Genomic DNA, 22,424 nt, shown 5'->3' on the forward strand with positions numbered 1-22,424 from the left:
CAAGAGCCATATCCTGCCCAAGAAGAAAAGGAAAGGAAAAAGTTAAGAGTTTTTCACCTAGGATTAAAAATAGGGGGAAGGAGGAGTATTGCAATTTGCAAATTTCCAGAGAGGAGTTATTGGGTATTTAGAGAGTTGAGAGTGGGGGGTGCTTGTGCGGTTCATGTCCCCTGGAGACCAAGTAAAAGGAAATAATACACTGAGCTTCCCAGGAAGAAGGGAGGTTAGATATCAGAAAGAATTGTCCCGCAGGATATTGAAGAGAAAGGGAGGTTATGGCTGCGAAGTCTCAGGCCATTTTCATCCAATGTGAAAGTACAGTCAGGATGGCTTCTAGAGATGGTGCATTGATTTCTGGTCTTTACTTTGCACAATCACAAATACCAGGATTGGCTCAAACAAGACAATTCTCCCAATTTAGTATCTGGCCAGCAAAGCCATACCCACTGCTCCAGCCCCAGCCTGGAGTCTAGGGGCAAAAGGGCGTGGCAAACAGGTCCCTAGAGAGGCGTTGGCTTGAAGTATTCCCTCCGTCCGAACCGGCCCAGCCCAGTCTGGCTAGTCGTCGGTCCTAAAGCCTCAGGAGGTAGAGACTTAAAACTTTGGCCTCTTGAAGCCAGAAGCCAGGGAAGGTCTGAAAACTGCGCAGATCCTCAGAGGGGCTCACGCTAACCCTCCGGAGGCCGACCAGGAACCCTTCGCCAGTGACCGCGGGAATCGCCGCTGAGTCAGCAACGCGCGCGCACCCGCTGTCTCCGGCTGTAGCAGGGCCCCGCCCTAGACTCTTAGGGCTCTTGTTAACCCTTTCTTAAGCAGAAACGCAGCAGATTCGCCCCGAGAGGCCTCCAATCTTTTTTCCAAGACTACAGAATTCCTTAGCGTGCCTAGCCAGCCTCTCCCGTTCTGGTCAATGCACTGTAAATTGGTTTTATCTGAGGTCTTTGAGGTTTCTCGGAGTTCCTTTCTCAGCTTTTTCACCTTAAAAGTGGAGTGACTAAGATCTAAAACTGGACCCTTTTAACTCCAAGGATGAAGAACTGCCTCTGCAGCTAGCTCTCTGGCGCAGGCGTGGGATGCCTCGCGGTTGTTAAAGCTCTATACTTTGGCAGGGATTCCAAGATGTGTCAGGTAACCACAGGGCAGTAGCCCTGCTTCCTTCCAATAGCTCTTCCTTCTCCAGACCTTCTAAGAGAATTTTTAATTTGCTGCTTGGTGAACCAGGAGTTAAAACAAGAGCATGAAGGCGGGCCTACGTGACGCCACAGGCACCCCGAGTCCGACCTCAGAAGCTGGGGCGTGGCTAACATCGCACCGCCCACCCCTCCCCATTTCCCCCGCCTCTTTCCTCTGTCACTCAGCCAGAAGCACATGATGCAACCCGCCGTGGTTTCAAGCGTGGGATTGGTGGCCCTGGCCGGCGCCAGGCACAGAGATTGGGCAGAGAAGGCTGTGACGAAATGTAGACCCTGCCCTGTAAAGAAGGGAGGAGAGAAAAAAGAGGGAAGGTGGAGGGAGGGGGGGAGAGAGGGAGGCGGGGTCCGGGAGCTCAGCTCGCGCCCCCCAGCGCGCCAGTCCCGGGGCTGCAGGGAGCGCAGCGCGCGCCGCCCGGGCCCCGGCCACCGGACGCCCTACCGGACACGACCCTCCCTGGAGCTTGGACAACTGCCTACCACGGACACTGTACCGGACACTGCCCCCCACAGGGCTGGACACTACAACGGACACTACTTCCCAGCTCCGGACATTGCTCCCTACTCCCTTCCCCCGGCTCTGGACGCTTTCTCCCTCCCTCCGCCCGGGCCCAGACATTGAGCCCCCCGCAGGCTCCGACGAGCGTTCTCTTGCACCCCAGCGCTGGACACCCTTCTCCCGGACCCCTTCTCTCCTCGCGCCTCATCTCTACCCGGTTCGGATCCGAGCACCTCCAGTTTCTCCGATCTCCCCGCTGCTCGGGCGACGCTGCCCGCGCCCCCATTCCCTGACTGCTCGCCCGGATGCCTCTCCCCGGGGGATTGTGGTGGCTCCTCTGCTGCCGTCGAGGCTTCACTCTTCTGCACCGGGACTACGGGGACGGCGAGTTTAGCGGGGACGGGGACGAGGACGAAGACGACGAGACCTTTGAGCTACGGACCCCAAGTCCAGCGGGCGGCGGGAGGGTAAGTCTGGAGGGATTTAGAACCGTGTTCAATTCTTCTTACTACAACCGGTCGTCACGCCTGATCTGGCTCCATACTCGGGCCAAACGCCGTCCTTTTGGCCAACTGGAAATGTGGGGGAGATTCTTGTCTGGAAGCCAAAGCTCTCGGAGCTCTAGGGGCCAGCAGCCCTACACGGGTTGTGCCTGTGGGCCTCGCGCCGCACTCAGGGCGCTGTCCACCTGCTGGGGGCCCTGAGGCAGAGGAGGCGTCACGCGTGGCCCGACCTGGCCCTGCCTCTCCCTTCCCTGCCGGGCCCGCGTCCCATCCCGACTCCTTCCGCCTCCGCCAGAGCCAAAGAATGTGGCGAGGCCGGCTGAGCGGCTCGAACGCCTGGGTTCGTTCTGCTCACAGTTCTTGAGCGCTGGGGCCAGATGCGGGAGTTCTTACCGCGGGAACCTGGGCGAGGGGCAAAAGGCATCCTGGAATTGGGGTCTGCATCGGAAACCCCACAAAGAAAAAGCTGGGGACGATGGCCCTTTGAGGACTTCTTATCCTGCCACTTAGGACAGAACTCTCTGCCCTCTCTGGTGAGGCTCCTGGGAATCCCGAGGGAAGGGTGAGGGTCGCTTGACTGCTGGGGTTTTTTTGTTTTGTTTTAATCAAATCTCCCCTGGGAGACGCTGAGGCACCGTTGGTGTGTAAGACCTCGAGAGCCCTCCCTCGTCATGCCCTTACCCACCAGAGACAAGACAGTGTGTACTGTGGCCTGGGGTCAGGCTCCCATCCCCCGATCAGGGGTCCCCCAGCAAGCTCCGTGGCTCCATTCCTGGGTGGGGCGGGCTGCACCGCAGCCAGCGCCAGCGCCAGCACCTGGCGAGGCAGAGGGCAGATAAATATAGAGGGGAAGAGGAGGGAAGCGGGAGTACGATTAGGGGAGCTGGTCTGGGGGAGATCAGTACCTGCCTTCTGGTGGTGGAAATGGGTGGACTCCCAGGGAAGGGTCACTGCTTAAGAGTCCCCAAGCTTTCTGCATGGGAAGGTTCTCTGTCAAACAGGCCATGGGCTCCCTCCTGCCCCACCTCCACCCTCTTGTGGAGCTTGTAGCTCTGGGACAGGTGTCCCTGGTCCTTCTTTTTCCTCCCCCCCATCCTGGCTTAAGCAGTCTGGGTGCAATGGGACCATGGCACAGTTCCTGTCAGCTAGCTTGGCTCTGAGTTGGTTTGGAGGCCTCCCTCAGACCCTAGGTTACAATTGAAGTGCCTAGACAGGGGTTGGGAGTGGATTGTGTATGAGAAAGGCAGAATCCCAAATTACTCCTGGCCTGAAGAGGATGTGCTTAGCAGCCTCCTGCCCTCCTGAGCCCTAGCAAAGGGGCAGTCTGTCACCTTCCTCTGGGTTGTCTGCAGAAGAATACACAAAGCCCTTGGACAAAGTGCTATGCAAAAGGATCCCTCTTTTCTTCATTCACCTGGGTACCCAACCCTTGTCCAGTCTTGGGTCTTGCACTTTCGCTGGGAGCTCATTTTCCTCTTCCATGGAGGTTCTGAGCACAGCGCGGAGGGTGAAGGAAAAAGTTTAAGAAGCTTCTACAGGGAGAAGGGATTGTATCCCTTCTCCAGTTTCAAAGATGGAGAAACTAAGGCCCAGAGATGGGAGGAGACTTGCGCAAGGTATGGCAGTTGCTTAGTGATCTAGCCGGTATTGGAACCTAGGTCTCCTGGCTCCCAACCTGGTACCCCCTCCCACCTTTCTCTCATGAGTGCATTTTCAAATGGCAACAGAGATAAGCCTAGAGCTTCAGCTCTTAGCTCTCTGTAGTGGTCCACAGAGACCTGTAGAAGGGATGAGCCCAGAGTGGCTCTGGCTCTTCCTGCCCAGTCACAACCACCCCCCCTCAGGCACTCCTTCCCCAAACCCCTAATGAGAGCTGTCCTGGGCTCCTGCGAAAGCCCCGGTGTTGGGGCTAAGGACTCTGAGTGTCTTCCTGCCCATCTCCCCAGGGTTCCCTGGACGTTGCGCTGACTCAGCCGACAAGGAGCGGGCCGGTCTCAGACAGGTGAGTTTCTACTCATGAGCCCCTAGTTCCGCGACCTCAACTAGTTCTCAGGACCCCCTTCCTCGCCATCTTCCCTCCCTGGGTTGTGCAATAAGGGAGAGGCCCTGTGCCGCCGGACGCTGCGGTTTGGCTGGGGTCCCGGGGGGCGGTCCGGCCGGGGGCGCGGGGAGGAAGGGGGGAGTCCTAGTTATTTCTGGTGCAAGGTCAGAACGGCCCCGCGGTTCCCACAGCCTGGAGGATGGGTGCCCAGCTTGGGAACACCCCTTGCAGCCTGGGGAGCCCCTAATAAGGAGCCCCCTGGAGGCTGAGTGGAGGCCCCTCAGCCTCGCCCAACTTTCCATCTCTGGCCCAGGCTTCAGAGTTGGGAAGAGACCTGGAGCCTCATCCCAGACAAGGGACTCCCGGAGGACGACCCCGACGTCGTTGTGAAAGGTGGGAACCTCTGGGTGCAATCTAGAGGCCCCCAAACACAGCCCTCCAAGAAATAAAGTCTCTTCACGTTAATCTTTTCTTCCGGGTCTCCTCCCAGGTTGGCTGTATAGGGAGCCCCGCGGGGGAGGGGCGCGGCCATGGCTGCTCCCTCGGCGAGCCTGGTTTGTGCTCACCAGAGACTCCCTGGACCAGTTCAGCAGCAGCGGGAAGGGGGCAAAGCGCCTCGGAAGCCTGGTCCTCACGAGCCTGTGTTCGGTCACTGGGCCGGAGCGCAGGCCCAAGGAGACCGGTGAGACATCTTGAGAATGTCCCTACCTTCCTGGCAGGGCCTCCGACAATCCATGATTGCCTCTTTGGCCTCTCTTTCCACCAGGTCTGTGGTCAGTCACTGTGTCAGGCCGGAAACACAGCATCCGCCTCTGCTCCCCGCGCCAGGCAGAGGCCGAGCGCTGGGGGGTGGCCCTTCGTGAAGTGATTGCTTCCAAGGCCCCACTGGAGACTCCTACCCAGCTTCTGCTCAGGGACATACAGGTGAGAGAGCTCGCCAGTAAGAAGCAGGAGGGTGGTGGGCCTAAAAGCTTTCTGGGCTCGTGGAGAGCTCCCTTCCCCCATCAAGGTGACCCTCTTCCTCTCTAGGAGAGTTGTGGCGATCCAGAGGCAGTGGCCCTCATCTACCGGCGGAACCCTATTCTGAGGCATACCAGTAGTGCCTTGTACGCCCCACTCCTGCCCCTGCCCTATGGAGTCAGCGCTCCCGGTGAGTGATTGGACCCCAGGTCGAGTCTCCTTGGTGGGGATGGGGTAGACTTGTGCTAAGAACCCGAGGAAGGTAGCTGGCAGGGACTTGAGTCTTCAGGGTCCTTCTCAAAATCTTATGAGTGAACCTGGAAGCAGTCTCGGTTGGAGGGCAAAGCCAGAACAGAATGAAGACTCTGCCCCCCCCCCACCTCTGAGGGTCTCATTCCGACAAATTGCTTCAGAAGCATCTACACTTTCCTATCTTTCCCTTATATCCGCAAGACTAGGACATAGCACCTTTACAGGTAGGGGAAACCATCACTAGGAGAAATTGTGCTGGCCTCATCCAGGTATACTTCTCCCCACAAAGTGAGTATTGACTGTATAGTCCTAACGCTGGAGGCTTAAAGAATACCAGGAGATGAACCCTGGGTTTCCGTACCCAGAGCAGCCCTTTTTTTTTGGAGCCCAGCATGATGGGTACCCAGTTAAAGGATGGGGGAAGGGTTAAATCTATGGCCCTAGCCTGGCGGTGGTGGCGCACACCTTTAATCCCAGCACTCGGGAGGCAGAAGCAGACGGATCTCTGTGAGTTCGAGGCCAGCCTGGTCTACAAGAGCTAGTTCCAGGACAGGCTCCAAAGCCACAGAGAAACTCTGTCTCGAAAAACAACAAAAAAAAATCTATGGCCCTAGTCTTTCTTCCTTACTAGGATAGGTTAAGCAGTGGCAGATGGAGGGGGGTATTCATGGGAGGCAAAGGTTGAGAGTTTGGTTCTGTGGACCATTGCTTTCCTGCCACTCTTCCTGTCCCTCGTACCCTCCTTTCCACACCATCCCGTGTCCTCACACACCCTCTGACCTTCCTGTGGATCGTGCCTTCCTCCCAGGGCGCAGCTCTTGTGTCCCCTCTCCAAACCATCCCTCCTCCCCCACCCTCCCGCAGGCCCAGGCTATGCACCCTTGCGAGAGGAGGCGGTGCGGCTGTTCCTGGCACTGCAGGCGCTGGAGGGGGCGCGGCGCCCAGGGCCCCTGATGCAGGGTGTGCTCCAGACCTGCCGGGACCTGCCTGCACTCCAGGACGAACTTTTCCTGCAGCTGGCTAAGCAGACCTCAGGTCCTGCCGGTCCCCCTGGGCTCCCTGCCACTCAAGATCCTGCCACCCTGCGGTACTGGCAACTTCTCACTTGTATGAGCTGCACTTTCCGGCCTGGGGGAGCTGTCCGAGGGCACCTCCTGGGACATTTGGAGAGGTGAGAAGAAGAGATGCCTCAGCCAAACAGCTTCGGGGCTGGGAGAGAAAGACAGACAGGTGCAAGAGAAGTGGAGATCCAGAGAAGGGATGCCCAAGAGCAGGCCTGCTGCTAATAACACAATCAGTACCTTCGTGGGAATTGCAAGGTCATATCCCACTTGTGAGCAGGTGATTTACAACAAGGCAGTCTCTTTGAATAGAAGACCTAGAAAAACGGCAGGATTTCAGAAAGCCTGTAAAGTAACGTGGTTGGAGTTCAGATTTTAATCACGGGAAGATCAGGGAGCTGGAGGAAGTGGGCAGGGCAGTTGTAGCAGAGCAGGCAGGAGACTTCGAAAATAATTCAGTTCTGTGTAAAACACCCGGGACACATTTAGGTTGCACTCAAGAAATGTGACACATCGGGAAGGAAACCGACCGGATGTAATGCTTTTTCCCCCATGCTGGGGAATCCTGCCTAGACCCTCAAGCATGCTAAGAAGCCACCGAGCTATGCATTTTCACCCTTGGCCAACTAAAATAAATTACGATAAAGGAAAGGAAAGGAAACCCTTGGAACACTAGTCCTTGGATTCCCTTTAATTCAGGACGGAGCAGGCACTCCCGGACTCAGAACTGGCGGAATATGCGCGCTTCATCCGGAAAGCTTTGGGCCGGACTCGGGGTCGAGAACTGGTGCCTTCGCTAGCGGAGATTTCCGCGCTGAGTAGAAGGCAGGAGCTGTTGTGCACCGTGCACTGTCCTGGAGCTGGAGCGTGTCCTGTGGCCATCGACTCCCACACTACAGCGGGAGAGGTGAGGCCAGAGAAAGACTCCCTCCTGCGCTTCCACAACCCGCCCTTCCAGCTTTATTTATCCACGGTACTGGTGACTGAACCCAGAGTCTCCAGCATGCTAGGCACCCTTACCAGCATCTCATGCCGGCTCTAAGTTTGCCCCTAGTCTCAGATTTGTTGCTCTGGAAAGTCAGTGAATGATGGTGACAAAATTAAGCCACCTTCTCCAGTAGGGTCAGCTCTTTCCAGATTCTGAAAAAAAAAAAAAAAAAACCCTCCTCCCCCCTTCTCCCCCACCAGTGACCTGACTTTCCTCTTCCTCCCCTCTTCCTAGGTAGCTCGAGAGTTAGTGGGAAGGCTGGGTTTGGATCGGAGCCGGAACGCGTTCGCCTTGTATGAGCAGCGAGGAGCCCAGGAGCGAGCCCTGGCTGGGGGGACCCTCGTAGCCGACGTGCTCACCAGGTTTGAGAAGTAAATGTCCAGCCCCAGCCCTGCGCTGTATTGGCCAATCTACTTAGCTTTTGTCTACCATTAAGCACGTTTATCTAGGCGTGCCAGTAGCTCGCTGATCTGCAGACAGGTTCCTACCCGCCGGTGGTGTGCAGTCTGACTTAAAAGGCTCGCCAGGGCTCCACCACAGAAGTTTCTTGGTCCCGCCCCTTTCCATAGCAGCCTGAGCCCATGGGGGCCCTGCTTCCCAGTCTTAATGCATCTTTTTCCCTAATGCAGTTTGACTTCAGAGGAAGCCGGACTGGAGGACTCGCCTGATTCCGGGTGGAGACTGTGCCTTCGTCTTCACGGACCTCTGCACCCAGAAGGGCTATCTCCAGATGGTCACGAATTGCCTTTCCTCTTTGAGCAGGTGAGATCTCTGGTTTTTACGACTCCAAATCGACCACAGCCTGAACCCATATTCCGGACCATCTTCAATTTGTTGTGACAACCCCGTGGGAGACTTTTCCTGAACCCAGACCTCCTCAGATTCCATGCCTGGAGGTGTCTTCACAGCTCCTACACTGACGCTGCATGCTTCCCTTGCAGGCTCACGCTCTGCTGCTGCGCGGCCGGCCGCCCCCGCCTGATGATACGCTGCGCGCCCTGGCGGCGCTGCGCCTACAGAGTTTGCACCGGGACTTTTCCCCGCGGGGGCCCCTGCCACGCCTGGACCGCCTGCTGCCGCCGCCCCCCACCCCACCGCGGGAACAACCGCTGCGCCCTACCCCCAGGCCACAGTCCTCCGCCGCCCTGCTGGCCGGGGCGCTCTGGAGCCCAGGTCTGGCCAAGAGGCGGGCGGAACGTGCCCGGCGCGGCTGTACCGGCTGCTCGACGGGAAGCACAGCCCAGGTGGGAGGAGACAGCACCAGCACGACGGCCGCGGTGCTGGGAGGCTGGAAGAGGCTACGGGGCATGGGCCAAGCTGAGGCCATGGCTGCCTACCTGGCTCTGGCGGCGCAGTGTCCGGGGTTCGGCGCTGCTCGGTATGACGTTCTGGAGCTGAGCACGGTGAGGGGGAGAAGGGAGAAGGGGACTCTGGTGGTCCAAGTCCCAACACTTTTATTCCAGAGCCACAGCCCCCCACCCCGGCTGGGTCATTTCATTTCCGACCTGTAGAACAGCTAGTGGCTGCCCATCTCCAACCCCTGGACCCCCCAGCATTTGGGCTTGCACCTCCAGGTGCTTGTGGCCACTCCACACCTGTGCTGTGTGAATCAAGGGTCAAGGAAGCTCCCAGATCACAGCCAACTGCCCCTACCAAAAATAAAGGTGCAAAAGCCCCGCCTACGACTCTGACCCCGCCCATCTTTCTGCAGGAGCCTGGTGGAGGTGCTCCACAGAAGCTATGCCTGGGTTTGGGAGCAAAGGCCATGTCGCTCTCCAGGCCTGGTGAGACACAACCCATCCACAGTGTCAGCTATGGTCATGTGGCCGCCTGCCAGCTAATAGGCCCTCACACCTTAGCCCTGAGGGTAGGTGACAGCCAGCTTCTCCTGCAGAGTCCCCAGGTGAGAACTAGTTGTGGAAGAGAACATGGGTATATGTGCAACTATAGACTCGAGGGCTCCAGCTGCGGTCTAAGGAAGAGTAAGGAGCTTACGTTTGATTTGGGGGAGGCAAATGGTAAATGGGAATCAAAGATTGAGAGAAATACTACAGACTGTAACTGGACAGGCCTTGACCGGAGGAGAGTCCTGGAACTGTGGGAGTCTCTTTGAGACAGGAGGACTTAGCACTTAGTGTGTTGGCAGATCAGAAAGGAAAATGACTGACACCCTGAGTGGAAGGGGGGAGGGGTGAAAGGAAGAGAAGGTCGCCAGGACTAGAGCATAGGGTAGGGGAAGCTGGAGCCCTGGAGCTCTGCAAGAGGAAGGGAAATCAAAAGAGGTGAGCCCAGTGGGCCCTGTTGCATGCTGACCCCTGTTGCATGCTGGCCGCCGCCCTCTCTTAGGTGGAAGAGATCCTGCAGCTGGTGAATGCCTACTTGGCCAACCCCTCCCCTGAGAGGCCCTGCAGCAGCTCTGCTCCTCCAAGCCGAGACCTGCCAGACACCTCCCCTCCCAGCCAGCACCAAGGTCTGGAAGAGCCCCAGGGACAGTCTGGATGCCTGGGGCAGCTGCAGGACTAAGCCTGCCAAGAGGTCACGACTTTTCCTTTGCCTACAGTCGGAGATGACAGTGCTCTGAGATTTGAGGAAACCATGGACCCTTTTTGGCCCTGCAGGGACAGGGTCCACCCACACTCTCTCTAGGCGGGCAATGGGTGTGGACAGTTTTTCTAGTTTGTTTCTTAATTTATTTGTAGAAGAAAAAAATCCTTATTTACACAAACCCTTCCTGTGCGACTGTTGTCGGTGGGACAAGTTGGAGTTCCGTGGCTCAGACTTGCACCCCAACTAAAACCTTGGGCTTTTGCCCGGTGCTGAGGGGAGTCTGAATACCACAGAGCTCCACCCTCCTTGACCTTCTGGATTTAACCTCCTCCTGGCCAGGGTGCCATCACATGATGGTGGGTGGGGCAGGCAATAAGGTTGTACTGGAAGCTGGCAATTACTCATCCTCTGTTCTCCGTGCAGAGTGGTGAGGGGTGGCCTCCTGACATCCCTGGGCTGGAGGGCAGTGAGTCATCAAGACTGGCACCGCTCAGGTCCTACCTAGGTGTTCAGCTCCTGGGCCCTAATTGGGTACGTGTTTGGTTACCCCATGCTTTCAGAATGAAATGGAGAGGTGCCCAGAGCAGCATGCAGATGTAAAAACATCTCTGGCACAATGGGCACAGGCCTCCTCTTGAATTTTTATCCTTTCAGGGTCCCTTTGAGTAGTGCTGAGCTCCTGGAGACTCTAGCGGTTCCTAGGCACTCCGCAGGCCTAGCTCTTCTGACTTGCTCAGAAAACAGCTCAGCCCCTTTGCCCCTAGTCCCTGTTATCACCTCCGTGAGTGTAAGGCTTTGGCAGCACCATGCAGCTGGGGACAGCAGCTTGGGCAGTGAGGACACAATGGATTGTGAGAGGGACTGACCCCTAGTAGAAGAGGCTGGTTTGAGGCAAGGGGTGCCGGTGCAAACACACTGAGACCTGGGCTGAGGAGGAAGGAGTCTGAGCAGGTGAAGGCCAGCACACTGTCATGTGCCAAGATACGGAGGTGTGCCCACCCAGTCCACGGAATCACAGGGCAAGCACTTAATATTCATCATCAAGCTTTATTATTTTATTAGAAGGAACCAAGCAAAATAAGAACTAGGCATGCAAGAGAAGATAGGAGCAGCGGTGGTCACACACCTAGAAACGTGAGATAGGGTTGTGAGGGTCCAGGCATGGTGGGGGCTGCACTTGTCCGGGGCCAGCAGAGACTGTAATCACTGCTCCTGGGTGCCCCAGGAGATGTAATCTGGCCGTGTAGCAGCATGGTACTCATCAATGAGCTCTTGTACCACCTCTCTGGACCTGTCCATCTCCTCAAAGTTGTCTTTGAAGATGTCCTCCTTGCGGAACTGCTCGAGGAAGGCCCCCCGCTTCCATAGTTTGTCATACTGCTGGCATGAGCTTTCAAAAAGCTGGTGAGGAGGAGAGAGCTTCAGAATGGCATCCAGTTCAGGACACTAACTAGGGACAGACTGGGAAAGCTGATGACAGTGGAACAGAGAGTGGCCAGGAGCCAGGGGTGTGGCTCCCAGGTGGCAGCATTGCCTGCCATTCCTGAAGCCCTGGGTTTGCTCCTTGCTAACACACAGACAACAGGAGCCTGCTCACCGAGGAGATACTGGTGTGGTTGGCCATCATGAGTCCGCTGACCCGGTGGGCTGATGGCAGGTAGGGGGACTTCCGTGACAGGGCCACCTGGATGCTGGCTGGGCCCCAGGGGATGAAGTTGGCCAACTTCCTTTCCCGGATCCTCTGCAGACTCTTGTGGACCTAGGGTGGGCAGAGAGGTGGTAGCTGCTTCTCCTAGACGCTGTGGACCAGAGGGTAGGGTGATGGGGCCTCCCTTACCTGGGTGGGGTCCACCTCTCCCTGGATGATGTTGAGGATGGCGATGTAGCAGTGGTTGGTCTGGCGATCCCGGCCTGTGGACACCATCACGTTCTTGGGCTGTAGCAGCCGCCTCATGACATCCAGGACCGTTGTCTTCCTCACACTGGCTACCTGAGGGAAGGTGGGGGGTTGCAGGGACAATGTGAGCAGTCAGGGAGCTACCCAGAGACGCATGGACGTACAGAGAAGAGTATACTATGTCCCCATCAGTTTGGAGGTGGCTTGGTCTCTGGGGAATGTCTTTAGGTCAGGTTTGTGCTGAATGTCTGCCATGGGGTTAGAGTCTTGGCTCTCGGCTCAGCAAACCCATGCCCTTGTGCATGAGCAGAAGCAGATCCCAGCCAGCACTGCTCCTGCAGGAGCCAGAGGCTGTGCGAAGTGGAGATGGCAGCAAGCAAGTGGCATGGTGTCAGTCCCTGACAACAGAACCTGGGGAAGTGGGGTGCAGAAGAGCTCAAAGGGCAGCTCATGGCACAGCAGGGGGAAGGCCACAGTCCTGGGACACTGCGGGAGCTCTTACTGACTGGTCCGTGGTGAGGGGTGTATAGCCAGTCATGAGGAAGTGGAGCCGAGGGGTGGGAATGAGAGAGGCGATGAGGCCGATGAGGTCATTGTTCATGTAGCCAGGGTAGCGCAGGGTGGTGGTGCTGGCAGACATGATGGTGGACACCTGGGAACAGAGATACAATATTATGGGATGGGATGGGGTGGAACATCCCTTCTCTGAGGACCCTCTTGTAGAGGGCTTCCATTCCAGGAGTGGGACCCACCAGCTGATTGATCTGGGAGAAGGATGGGTTCTGGATGTGCAGGCGGTCTGTGGCGATCCGGTTCAGGGCTGTGTTGTCCAGCACCACCTGGCAGGACAGAAGGAGTCAGTAACACCTTTTGTGGCCAAAGGGGACATTGAAGTAAGATACATACAGCTTAGCTTCTGCAAACTCCCAAACCAAGAAATAGGTTTGCTACCTTCAAAGAAATATACTATCTCTGGGGTCTGATGACACGTTACTGACATGATACAGGACAGTGAACTAATACGTCTCCCATCCGCCTTGGTTCCGGGGACACTTTAGAGGACAACAGACATGGGCTTTGCCACCATTGGGCCTACAGTTTAGGAAAAAAGCAGCTATTGAAACGAGGCTGGAGGCAGAGCTTGCTTGTGTTCAGTGGCTTTTACCAATAAATCCAGCAGGTGCTGTCACACTCCTAATTCCAGTTACCCAGGAAGCTGAGTCAGGGGGATCACAAGTTTGAAGCCCAGCTAGGGCAATTTAGTTCCTGCTTCGTTTTCTTTTCAGGCTTGAGACTATGGCTCAAACTGTCTTGGGACCTAACTATGTAGCCCAGGCTATTTGTGAACTAATTAGTAGTGATCCTCCTGCATCAGCCTTCTGAAAAATGGAATTACAGACATAAAGTACCACGCCCAGCTAAATAATTAAAGTAGGTTAACAATAAAACAAGGGATCTGAGCTTGTCCAAACAATGGGGAAAAGGTTTTGTTGCAAATGTGACCCTTGAGTTCAAGCATAAGGAGACATTAAAGAGGCAAAATGGGGTGTCTATCAGGAGAGGGAGATAATCTTTGTTGAGACTCACGCTGCCCCAAAGGCCAGGAAGCTGCTTGGAAGTTGGGATCTTAATTCACATGTTGGGTTTTGTTTTTGTTTTGTTTGTTTGTTTGTTTTTGGCGGGCCAGGGCTAGAAAAGGGCAAGGGCTGTCTTTTGAAGGCAGGCCAAGCTCCTGCTCAGTCTTCCTGAGCTCACCACACAGTCTGCATTCTGGGTCAGCCGCTTTAGGGTGAGGAGGGAGTTGTAGGGCTGCACCACCACGTCACTCATCTCGTCCTGGTTGGGGAACACCGAGTATGTCTGCACCAATTTCTTGGGGTACCTAGGGGCAAAGGACAGAGAAGGGAGAAGGTGTCCGGTGACCTGTAGGACCTCAGTGACTCCCAATCTCCTTTCCGAGTGCCACCGAGCTTCTTGTACAAAAGCAGCAAGAGGATAAGCCACAGTTCTGCAGGCCTCAAGATAATGAACGTCCCATCTCCATGCCAGTTATTGCTTCCAAGGTTGGACCTGGATGGTTCTGTTTCTGTGACTCGAGGAGGGAGTGGGTAGGGTGGGTAGGAAAAAACCTTGCAGCTCAAGGAGCAAAAGGAACACGGAAAGAGGTCATCTAGGAATTCCACTTCAGGACCTGATACTATGACAAATGCCCCAGCAAAAAGCTACCGGAGAAAGAAAGGGCTCCCTTGGCTTTCAGTTCCAGGTTACAACCCATTATCTCAGGAAGTTAAGGCGGGATGTCCACAGTCAAGAACAGAGAGAATCTGTTATCTTTTCTTGCTGGCTGGCAGCTAGCTTTCTCCTCTTTTGTGCTGTTCAAAAATCCTTAGGTGAGGTCTTCCTTTATCAATTAACAAGACAGTCCCTTCCAGACATGCTGACAGGCCAACCTGATCTAGATAATTCCTCATCAAAACTCCCTTCCTATTGGTAAGGTAACTTCCACCTCGTAAGGTGACTCACTGGGTAGGGTAAAGGTGCCTGCCACCACTCTTAATGACCCGAGTTCACTTCCTGGGACCCACATGGTTAAAGGAGGGAAGGGACTCCCACACTGACCTCTGCACATACGCAGAAACAGGCATGTCTCCCCAAAGGTAAACAATAAAAATGTAATTAAAATATTAACCAGCACACCAGGGGATCAGGGATAATGACCTCTTCTCAAACACAGGCTTACCTGTCATTCAGTCTCTCTAAGAGGTAGGAGCCCAGACCAGAGCCTGTCCCTCCTGCAATGGAATGGCACAGCACGAAGCCCTGAATGGGGAGAGAGAAAAGGGCAGTGGGCAGGGATCTCAAGGAGAGATTTTGGCCTGGTGTGGGAGACTGACCTCTGGGGACAGGAGTGGCAGAAGAAAGAGGGAGAGATGGCAGGTGGGCAGGGCCCTTTTGAAGGGGAACATAGTGAATGCACGCAGGAGGTGCTCTTAGTGGCTACAGCTGAGGACTTATACCCCAAGGTCAGGCCAGTACAGATGCATAAATATTAACACCTTGACTCTGAGGATACTTGGGAAGGCTCCAAGACCAAGCAGAAGATAGGGACCCATGTCTAAGAAGCAGATAGCTTTGGGAGTCTGATTTCTCCGAGAACAAAACAGTATTTTAATACCTTAGTGCTCCCTGGATCCTGTCCCCAAATGGACACGGAATGAATGTTTCCGCCACATCGTGTTGAGAGCATGCCTGGTTTTTCTCCCAGCATGCCTTACTGTAGAAGGGCCTCACCTCTAGACTGTCACTTCCATCTGCTTCTCGGTCTATGATGTCAAAGATGTCCTCATGAATTTTCTCACCCTGGATAGAGACATGGGAAGGGAGAGTCAGGCCCAAGTTTCTCTTCTGAGCACCAGGAACTCTACCCTTTGTCCCTGCTGCCATCCTGAAGCCCACCTTCCCAGCCAGAATCTTTCTCAACCCAGAACTGCTGCTTTGTGAATGATTTACATAAAGTTTGCACAGCCACCTTCCTCGCAGTCCATTTCCCAGCATATCCATTTGTCTCTTATTTATTGCCAGTCTCATCTGGACAGAGTCCCAGATTTACTTGAGCCTTGCCTTATCCCAGGCTAGGATTACCAAGGAACTCCGGAACTGACACCTGTGAGAAACCCCTGCCCCAGTTGTTGCCAGCTCCTCCCCCGTGCTCAGACAGGTAGATGTTCTCTGGGTTGTACAGCTTGGCATAGGAGGAGTTGAGGATGGAATGGATCACCCGGGGCTCCAGGTCCAGCAGCACAGCCCGGGGGATGTAGTGCTCATCATCTGCCTGCCAAAGGGAAGCCAGGATGGGCCAGTGAGCCTGGCTGGGTCAAGTCCTGCCTCCTCCCAACTCTGGCTCCTGCAGGCCCTCCCTTCTTAAGACAGCCATTCTGGTCCCATCCTGCCCAGTGAGTTTCCCAGCACCAAGTCGCTGCACTTCCTTTCAGGTCCCTAGGGTCCTGGTCCAGTCATGGTGGGGAGGCACCTGGTAGAAAAAGACGTCCTTGCGATCAGTGCCTTCAGTGGCGAACTCCTCCACGATGCCCTCGGGGCTGATGCCATGCTCAGCACACAGCTGTTTCCAGAACTCGAACCCAACTGGGGGAGGGGAAAGAAGCCCAAGTCTGCTGGAGCCTTAAGGCCGGAAAAGCCCAGGCTCAGAGGCTGTTACTTTCAGGAAGGCGACCCAAGACGCCTGGAGGTTGTCACAGCCCAGGTCTGAGGAGGCAGCTCTTGCCTGGATCATCAGGCGCAATAAGGTAAGAAAGGTGGTTGTGGGAAGGACAAAAGGGATTGATGGGTACCAGGCACTTGAATGCGGGCCAAGGGATAGAACCAGAGACTGGCGGGGCTCGGCGGTCGCTTGCTCACTCTGGTTGCCGCACTGGCCCAGCTGCAGGGTGATGATCTCCCGGGGCATTGCGGGTCAGACGTGAGCTCGTCCGCCCCAGGCTGGAGGGAGTCACGGCCCAGCCTAGGAACGCCTGGCAGCCGGGCGCGCAGGACATGGGCAGCGCGCTGTCTGCCGGTGTTTTGACGCGGACGCTGGGTCTGCGCGTGTGCAGTGTGGGCCTCTCCGCAGCCGGCGGGCGGCAGAGACGATCCTGGGCATCATTTCTTTCTTCACAGGCACAGCTGGAATTCAGCACAGGCGCAGAGTGAGGCCACGCCCCCTCATGTCAGGATTGCGCGTGCGCAGCAAGACCTCTGGAAACCCCAGGCTATCAACTTGGGTGTGGGGGAGGGGAGGAAGGAGTGGCCGGGTGGGTGCACCAAGTGCAGGAGTCACCAGCCTACACCTGCGGGATGTGCTAGATTATGGGGCTAGATTTAAACCAAATTTTTTTTAAGGGTTGGGGAATTGAACCCATGTTCCTGTGCATACTAAACACCTGCTATACCACTTAGCTACACACCCATCCTGAGACACATTTCCTTTTTTTCAATTTATTTTCTTATTTTCACACTATACAAAATACAAAATTTACCATCTGGGGCCAGGTGTGGCTGCTCCTGTTTTATAATCCTAGGAAGCACGTGTGAAGCAAAGGCAGGTGAATCTCTGAGTACTAGACCAGCCTGTTTACTTAAGTGAGTTTCAGGCTAGCTGAGGCTACATAGTGAGACCCTGTCTAATAAAATAAGATAAATTACCTTCTCAGACTGGCCAGGTGTCCTAAAGCCCCTTAGTGCCAAACCTAATCCTGGTACCCTCATGGTGGAAGGAGGGAATCAAAAGCCTCCTGAATTGTCCTTTGACCTCTCTGTATGCGTGCTCTTAGAGCCCACGAACAGACACAAAGTAAAATGATTAGATAAAAAGATAGATAGATAGATAGATAGATAGATAGATAGATAGATAGGTAAACAGATAAATGTGTTAAGAAGTCAGTACATGTGGTGGCACACACCTCTCATCCCTGCACTCAGCAGAGAGAAGCAAGCCTGTCTAGTCTACATAGTGAGATCTAGGAGAGCTTGAGCTATAGTGTATCAAAAATTAATAAATAGCCAGGCAGCACAACTTTAATCCCAGCATTCTGGGAGGCAGAAGCAAGTGGATCTCTGTGAGTTTGAGGCCAGCCTGGTCTACAGAGTGAGTTGCAGGACAGCCAAAGCTTCTACACAGGGATCCTTTCTCCAAAAACCAGGAAAAAAAAAAAAACAACAACAAATATCCAAAGTTCACCATTTTACCCTTTTTACCCTTTAACCTGTTCCTATTTTAACCTTTTTTTAAGAGTACTGTTCTGTGGCATGAAGGTCTATCATGTTTTTAATGACCATGACCTCATTCAGAACTTTGTTTTGATATTTTTGGGGGGAGTGGAGGCGTACGGTTTCACGTGGCCTAGGCTGGCCTCAGCCTCAGTCTGTAGCCATAATAACCCTGAACTCTTGATCCTCGTGCTGATGTTTCTCAAGTCCTAGTATTGCAGGCCTGTGCCACCCAGCCAGAACTTTTCCATCTCCCCAGACTGGAATTCTGTACCCCTGGATGGTCTGCGCCCGGGACTGTGGCTATCCTCTCTGTCTTAGGACTTGGCCTCTGTGTACCTAAGTGGCAGCATGCAGCATTTTTCCTTTTGTTCCTGTCCATTCCTTTCAGGTAGCACAATTCTTTAGGATTCCTCCATTGGTACCCATGTCAGGATGGCTTTCCCTTGTAAAGTTGAATATAAGCTGGGCAGCGGTGGCACATGCCTTTAATACCAGCAAGTAAGAGGAAGAAACAGGCAGATCTCTGAGTTCAAGGGCAGCCTGGTGTATGGAGTGAGTTCCAGGATAGCCAAGGCTACACAGAGTAACCTTGTCTCTGAAAACAAAAAACAAACAAAGAAGATTGAATAATCCTTTTTACTATATATATGTATTACTTGTTTTTTTGATCCATTCTTCTCTCTAATGGCTTCCTTCTCCCTCTTCCTTTTCTTCTTGTGACATTGGGAACAGGATCTAGGACTTTGTTCTCACAGAGGCTAGTGCCTCCCTCAGACTAAAATTACAGCTCTCCTTTTACTTAAAAACAAAAACCACTGCGATTGTGGAGATAGCTCGGGAGTTAGGGGATGTGGTTTGATTCCCAGCACCTGTGTGATTGTGATAAACCTTTTCCTGGGGAGACACAACACACACATCTACTCACCCCAGACAGGGAGCCCACAACAGACCATAGTACAGATAGCACCAAAGGCCAAGTTGGCGAATCAATGAGTTTTATTGGGGTTACTGACAGGAATAGGGGTGAGGGGCGACTTACAGAAGCAGAAATGATTCCATGACAGCCGCATCAGCGAAGCCCACACCAGACACCAGCATGACCTGCGGCTCACACTGCACAGGTAGCTCATCAGGTTGGAAAGCGTCCTTTCCCGCTGACTCAATGGGTCTGAGCCTCTTCCAGGCAGCTTGCCTGGCTTCTGCTTCTTGCAAGGAGCCGGTCTAGTCTGACAATCCTTTTCTGTAGCTCAGCTTCTCTTTGTCTAATAGGGACTCTCAGCTTTTATTGCTTACTCTGGCAGGGAGGGACCTAGTGATTCTGGTCAGTTTCAGGGACTTCCTGAAGTTATTTTCAGTGTTTTACTTCCCACTTAAGGAGCTTCCCTGCATCATGGAATGTTCCAGATTTGTAGGAAACTGTTGCACAGCACTGAGTGTTGGCTCAGCACTGTCTGTAACTCCAGCTCCAGAGGATCTCATGCCTCCTTCTGGTCCCTGCCTGCACTGCACACATGTGGTACACAGACCCTGCTACCCAAACACCAATACACATAGAAGACAATAAATCTTTAGAGACAGATTTAATTTTTCGTTTGTTTGTTTGTGAAAGGGTTTCCTCTGTGTAGCTCTGTCTGTCTGTCCTGGAACTTGCTCCATAGACCAGGTTGGCCTCAAACTCAGAGATCCTCTTGCTTATACCTCCAAGTGCTGGTATTAATGGTGTGCACCACCTGGCTAAAAGTTTGTTTTAAATTATGGGGTGTGTGTGTGTGTGTGTGTGTTCGTGTGTGTAGAAATTGTGGATGCTGATCCCCTAAAAATCAGCTAGTGTGCTTAATGTCTTGGCCTACTCTCCAGCTCCTTCCTTTTTATTTTTTAGTAGAAGATTGGGTTTCACTAAACTGCCCGGGCTAGCCTTGAATTTATGACTCTTTGACCTCAGTTTCCCAAGTAGCTGGGATTACAGGCCCATGCCACCTGGCCCAGTTCACTGTTTAGTTATAATGAATAATGCTGGTTTGAATATAGGTGTACAGGTTTCTCTGTGGGTCCCCGCTCTCCATTTCTCTGCCTGTCTGTCTGTTCACTGTCTCTTTCTTTAGGTGTATATCCAGAAGTAGAATTGTTGGATTAAAGAATATTTTATGTTTACTTTTATAAGAGCCATCATAATCTGCGAAATTTTACACCTCACTAACAAAACAGTGCCTCACCTCTACCCCACTGCCAACACAAATAACTTCCTCTATTTTTTGATACAAACCATCCCAGTGGCCACAAAACAATGTCTCACTGTGGCTGATCTTTTTTTTTTTTTTTTTTTGGTTTTTCGAGACAGGGTTTCCCTGTAGTTTCTAGAGCCTGTCCTGGAACTAGCTCTTGTAGACCAGGCTGGCCTCGAACTCAGAGATCCGCCTGCCTCTGCCTCCCGAGTGCTGGGATTAAAGGCGTGCGCCACCACCGCCCGGCTGTGGCTGATCTTTTATTTCCACTGTTAGGCTTGTTTAGAGACAGGAGCTGATGGAACCCAAGTTGGTCTTGGAATCCTGGTCTTTTTCTTTTTTTAATGACATATTTATTTGTATTTTACGAGCAGGTCTTTTGCCTTCAGGTATGTCTGTATGTGGAATCCCTTGGAACTGGAATTGCAGACAGTTGTGAGCAGCCATGTGGGTACTGGGAACTGAAGCCGGAACCTCTGGAAGAGCAGACAGTGTTCTTAACTGCTGAGCTGTCTCTCCAGCCCCAAACTCCTGATGTCACTGCCTCCACCTTCTGAGAGCCAATTACAGCGGCACCACACTTGGCTCTTATTGATTTATTTTGAGATGGAGTCTCACTATGTAGCCGTGATTAGCCTGGCATTCACAGAGCTCCCCCTGCCTTGACTTCCTGAGTACTGGATTAAAAGTGTGTACCACTGTGTCCAGCTCCTCTTTCATTTAAATTATAGAATATTTTAAACATAGAAGTATAGTTTTGTATTTTTTTAATCTGGGAATCTTATAAAAATATATCAGAGTATAAAAAAGTAGTAATCTACTTTTCTCCTTTCTCCCTACAGTAGAATTGTTGAGATTTACTCGTGTTTCTATATGTGAATTTAGTTTCTTTTTATTTCCTTCTCTCATGCACACACCTATATAGTATATGTATATATCATATATATATATATTGTTTTTTTATTTAGAAATTTTTTAATATTTATTTTGTGGGGAAGGGGTTTGTTGAGGCTAGAACCCAAGGCCTTGCAGGCGCTCAGCAATCAGGCTTCCTGCCAGCAACATTCCTGGCACCATATACTATATACTTAAATTTTATGTGTCTGAGTGTTTTGCCCAAATGTATGTATATGTACTGGGGTTCACAGATATCAGAAGAGAGGGTCAGATCTCCAGAGTGGAGTTATTGATGGTTATGAGCCACCATGTGGATGCTGATTTGAACTTAGATCCTCAGCAAGAGGAGCAAGTGCTCTTAACCACTAAACCCCTATTATTTATTATTATTACTATTACTACTATTATTTATCATTATTACTATATGTGGATTTATATTATGTGTTTGTTCATAGGTAAACAGGCATGAACCATGGAATACCTGTGAAGGTCAGAGAACAACTTACAGGAGTTGGCTCTCTCCTTCTACCATGTGGGTTCCAGGCATCAAAGCCATGTTTCTGGCTTGCATGGCAAATATGTTTGAACACTGTGCCATCTAATCAGCCCATTTCTTTGTTTTTGTGGCACTGGCTGTTGACTCCAAGACTCACATATGTTAAGGAAGGCCTCTGCCACTGAACTGGATCCCCACTGTGTTGCTCTATTTAGCTGCATTTTAGTATTCCAGGGCATGAATAGAGCAAGGGTATTCTTCCTTCAGGAGCAGGCTCAGCTTTTACTGCTTCCTCTGCAGGGAGGGAGGGACCTAGTGGCTCTAGTCCGTTTCAGGGACTTTCTCAAGTTATTTTGACTTGTTGACCGTCATGCTGAAGGAGCTTCCTGCAGGGTGGGATGTTTCAGTCTGAGAGGAAACTGTTACACAAATGTTTCTCACTTTGTCCTAGACTGTGGCACCAACCGAACCTCTTCTTGCTTTGCTGGACCTGCATCTGCACCTGGTATCAAATGGTAACTTTTGTCAGTCCCATGGATGCTGGTGTGATTTATTGTTTCTACTTATCACAGCGAACTCTGTTGAACTCTCCTACCCAGCTTCCTTTCCTTCTCCTCCTTTCCTCTTTCCTTTGGAAGAAAATGAGTTCTTTGAGTGCATTTCAGGGGCAGGCAGCCAGGCACTAACAAGACTCTACCACCTGCCAGTTCTACTTTTGTTACTACCTGGGTTTTTTGTTTTGTTTTGTTTTTCGAGACAGGGTTTCTCTGTAGATTTGGAGCCTGTCCTGGAACTAAACCAGGCTGGCCTCGAACTCACAGAGATCTGCCTGCCTCTGCCTCCTGAGTACTGGGATTAAAGGCGTGTGCCACCAACGCCTGGCTTTCCATCTGGGGTTCCTTCCTCTCTGAATTGCCTGCTCTTTGGATTGTCTCCTTCAGACATTTGAAGATTTTCTACAGCCAGGCATGGCGGTACACACCTGATATCACAGCACTCGGGTTAGTCGAAGGAGAAAGATTGTTCAGAGCAGGCCAGGCTGGGCTGCAAATCAAGACCTTGTCTAAAAAAAAACAAAAACAAAAACAAAAAAACAAAAACAAAC

General features: G+C 52.8%; 2 protein-coding genes and 1 long non-coding RNA gene across 5 annotated transcripts; 2 read left to right on the forward strand and 1 right to left on the reverse strand.

Annotated features, from left to right (window-relative positions):
• The first annotated feature begins 1,535 nt into the window (after positions 1 to 1,535).
• Plekhh3 (pleckstrin homology, MyTH4 and FERM domain containing H3) lies at positions 1,536 to 10,219 on the forward strand. Of its 3 annotated transcripts, none has more exons than XR_005285199.1 (13): positions 1,536 to 2,156; positions 4,139 to 4,194; positions 4,547 to 4,626; positions 4,724 to 4,915; positions 5,000 to 5,157; positions 5,263 to 5,383; positions 6,310 to 6,616; positions 7,206 to 7,413; positions 7,729 to 7,865; positions 8,124 to 8,256; positions 8,436 to 8,872; positions 9,206 to 9,397; positions 9,841 to 9,977. XR_005285199.1 is itself a non-coding variant. In XM_038328970.1 (13 exons), the coding sequence occupies exons 1-13, from the start codon at positions 1,995 to 1,997 to the stop codon at positions 10,015 to 10,017; spliced, it is 2,385 nt and encodes a 794-aa protein (XP_038184898.1). In that variant the 5' UTR covers positions 1,536 to 1,994; the 3' UTR covers positions 10,018 to 10,219. The 3 variants fall into 3 exon arrangements, 2 of the variants coding, with proteins under 2 accessions (XP_038184898.1, XP_038184899.1); XM_038328970.1 differs by having other exon boundaries at positions 8,436 to 8,897; positions 9,841 to 10,219; XM_038328971.1 differs by having other exon boundaries at positions 7,729 to 7,856; positions 8,436 to 8,897; positions 9,841 to 10,219.
• Positions 10,220 to 11,068: 849 nt separating this feature from the next.
• Tubg2 (tubulin gamma 2) lies at positions 11,069 to 16,641 on the reverse strand. The gene is made up of 11 exons (XM_038328461.1): positions 16,355 to 16,641; positions 15,969 to 16,081; positions 15,603 to 15,770; positions 15,230 to 15,298; positions 14,679 to 14,758; positions 13,694 to 13,820; positions 12,691 to 12,777; positions 12,441 to 12,590; positions 11,879 to 12,031; positions 11,639 to 11,800; positions 11,069 to 11,442 (listed from the first exon to the last, which is right to left on the reverse strand). The coding sequence occupies exons 1-11, from the start codon at positions 16,401 to 16,403 to the stop codon at positions 11,245 to 11,247; spliced, it is 1,356 nt and encodes a 451-aa protein (XP_038184389.1). The 5' UTR covers positions 16,404 to 16,641; the 3' UTR covers positions 11,069 to 11,244.
• LOC119813246 lies at positions 15,910 to 22,041 on the forward strand. Its single transcript, XR_005285159.1, has 3 exons — positions 15,910 to 16,242; positions 16,613 to 16,661; positions 21,771 to 22,041. It is a non-coding gene; the product is annotated as an uncharacterized LOC119813246 (long non-coding RNA).
• Positions 22,042 to 22,424: the final 383 nt, after the last annotated feature.

Source organism: Arvicola amphibius, chromosome 4 (genome assembly GCF_903992535.2).
Source record: "Arvicola amphibius chromosome 4, mArvAmp1.2, whole genome shotgun sequence".
NCBI classification, from domain to species: Eukaryota; Metazoa; Chordata; class Mammalia; order Rodentia; family Cricetidae; genus Arvicola; species Arvicola amphibius.

Bases quoted from the DNA above. Each gene is read 5' to 3' on its own strand.
- Plekhh3 (XM_038328970.1), top strand. From the start codon at position 1,995: ATGCCTCTCCCCGGGGGATTGTGGTGGCTCCTCTGCTGCCGTCGAGGC. The intron at 2,157-4,138 runs GTAAGTCTGGAG...CCATCTCCCCAG, and splicing joins GTCCAGCGGGCGGCGGGAGG to GGTTCCCTGGACGTTGCGCT. The intron at 8,257-8,435 runs GTGAGATCTCTG...CTTCCCTTGCAG, and splicing joins TGCCTTTCCTCTTTGAGCAG to GCTCACGCTCTGCTGCTGCG.
- Tubg2 (XM_038328461.1), bottom strand. From the start codon at position 16,403: ATGCCCCGGGAGATCATCACCCTGCAGCTGGGCCAGTGCGGCAACCAG. The intron at 14,759-15,229 runs GTGAGGCCCTTC...CTCCCCATTCAG, and splicing joins ATGGAAGTGACAGTCTAGAG to GGCTTCGTGCTGTGCCATTC. The intron at 12,591-12,690 runs GTGGGTCCCACT...CTCTGTTCCCAG, and splicing joins TCTCCCAGATCAATCAGCTG to GTGTCCACCATCATGTCTGC.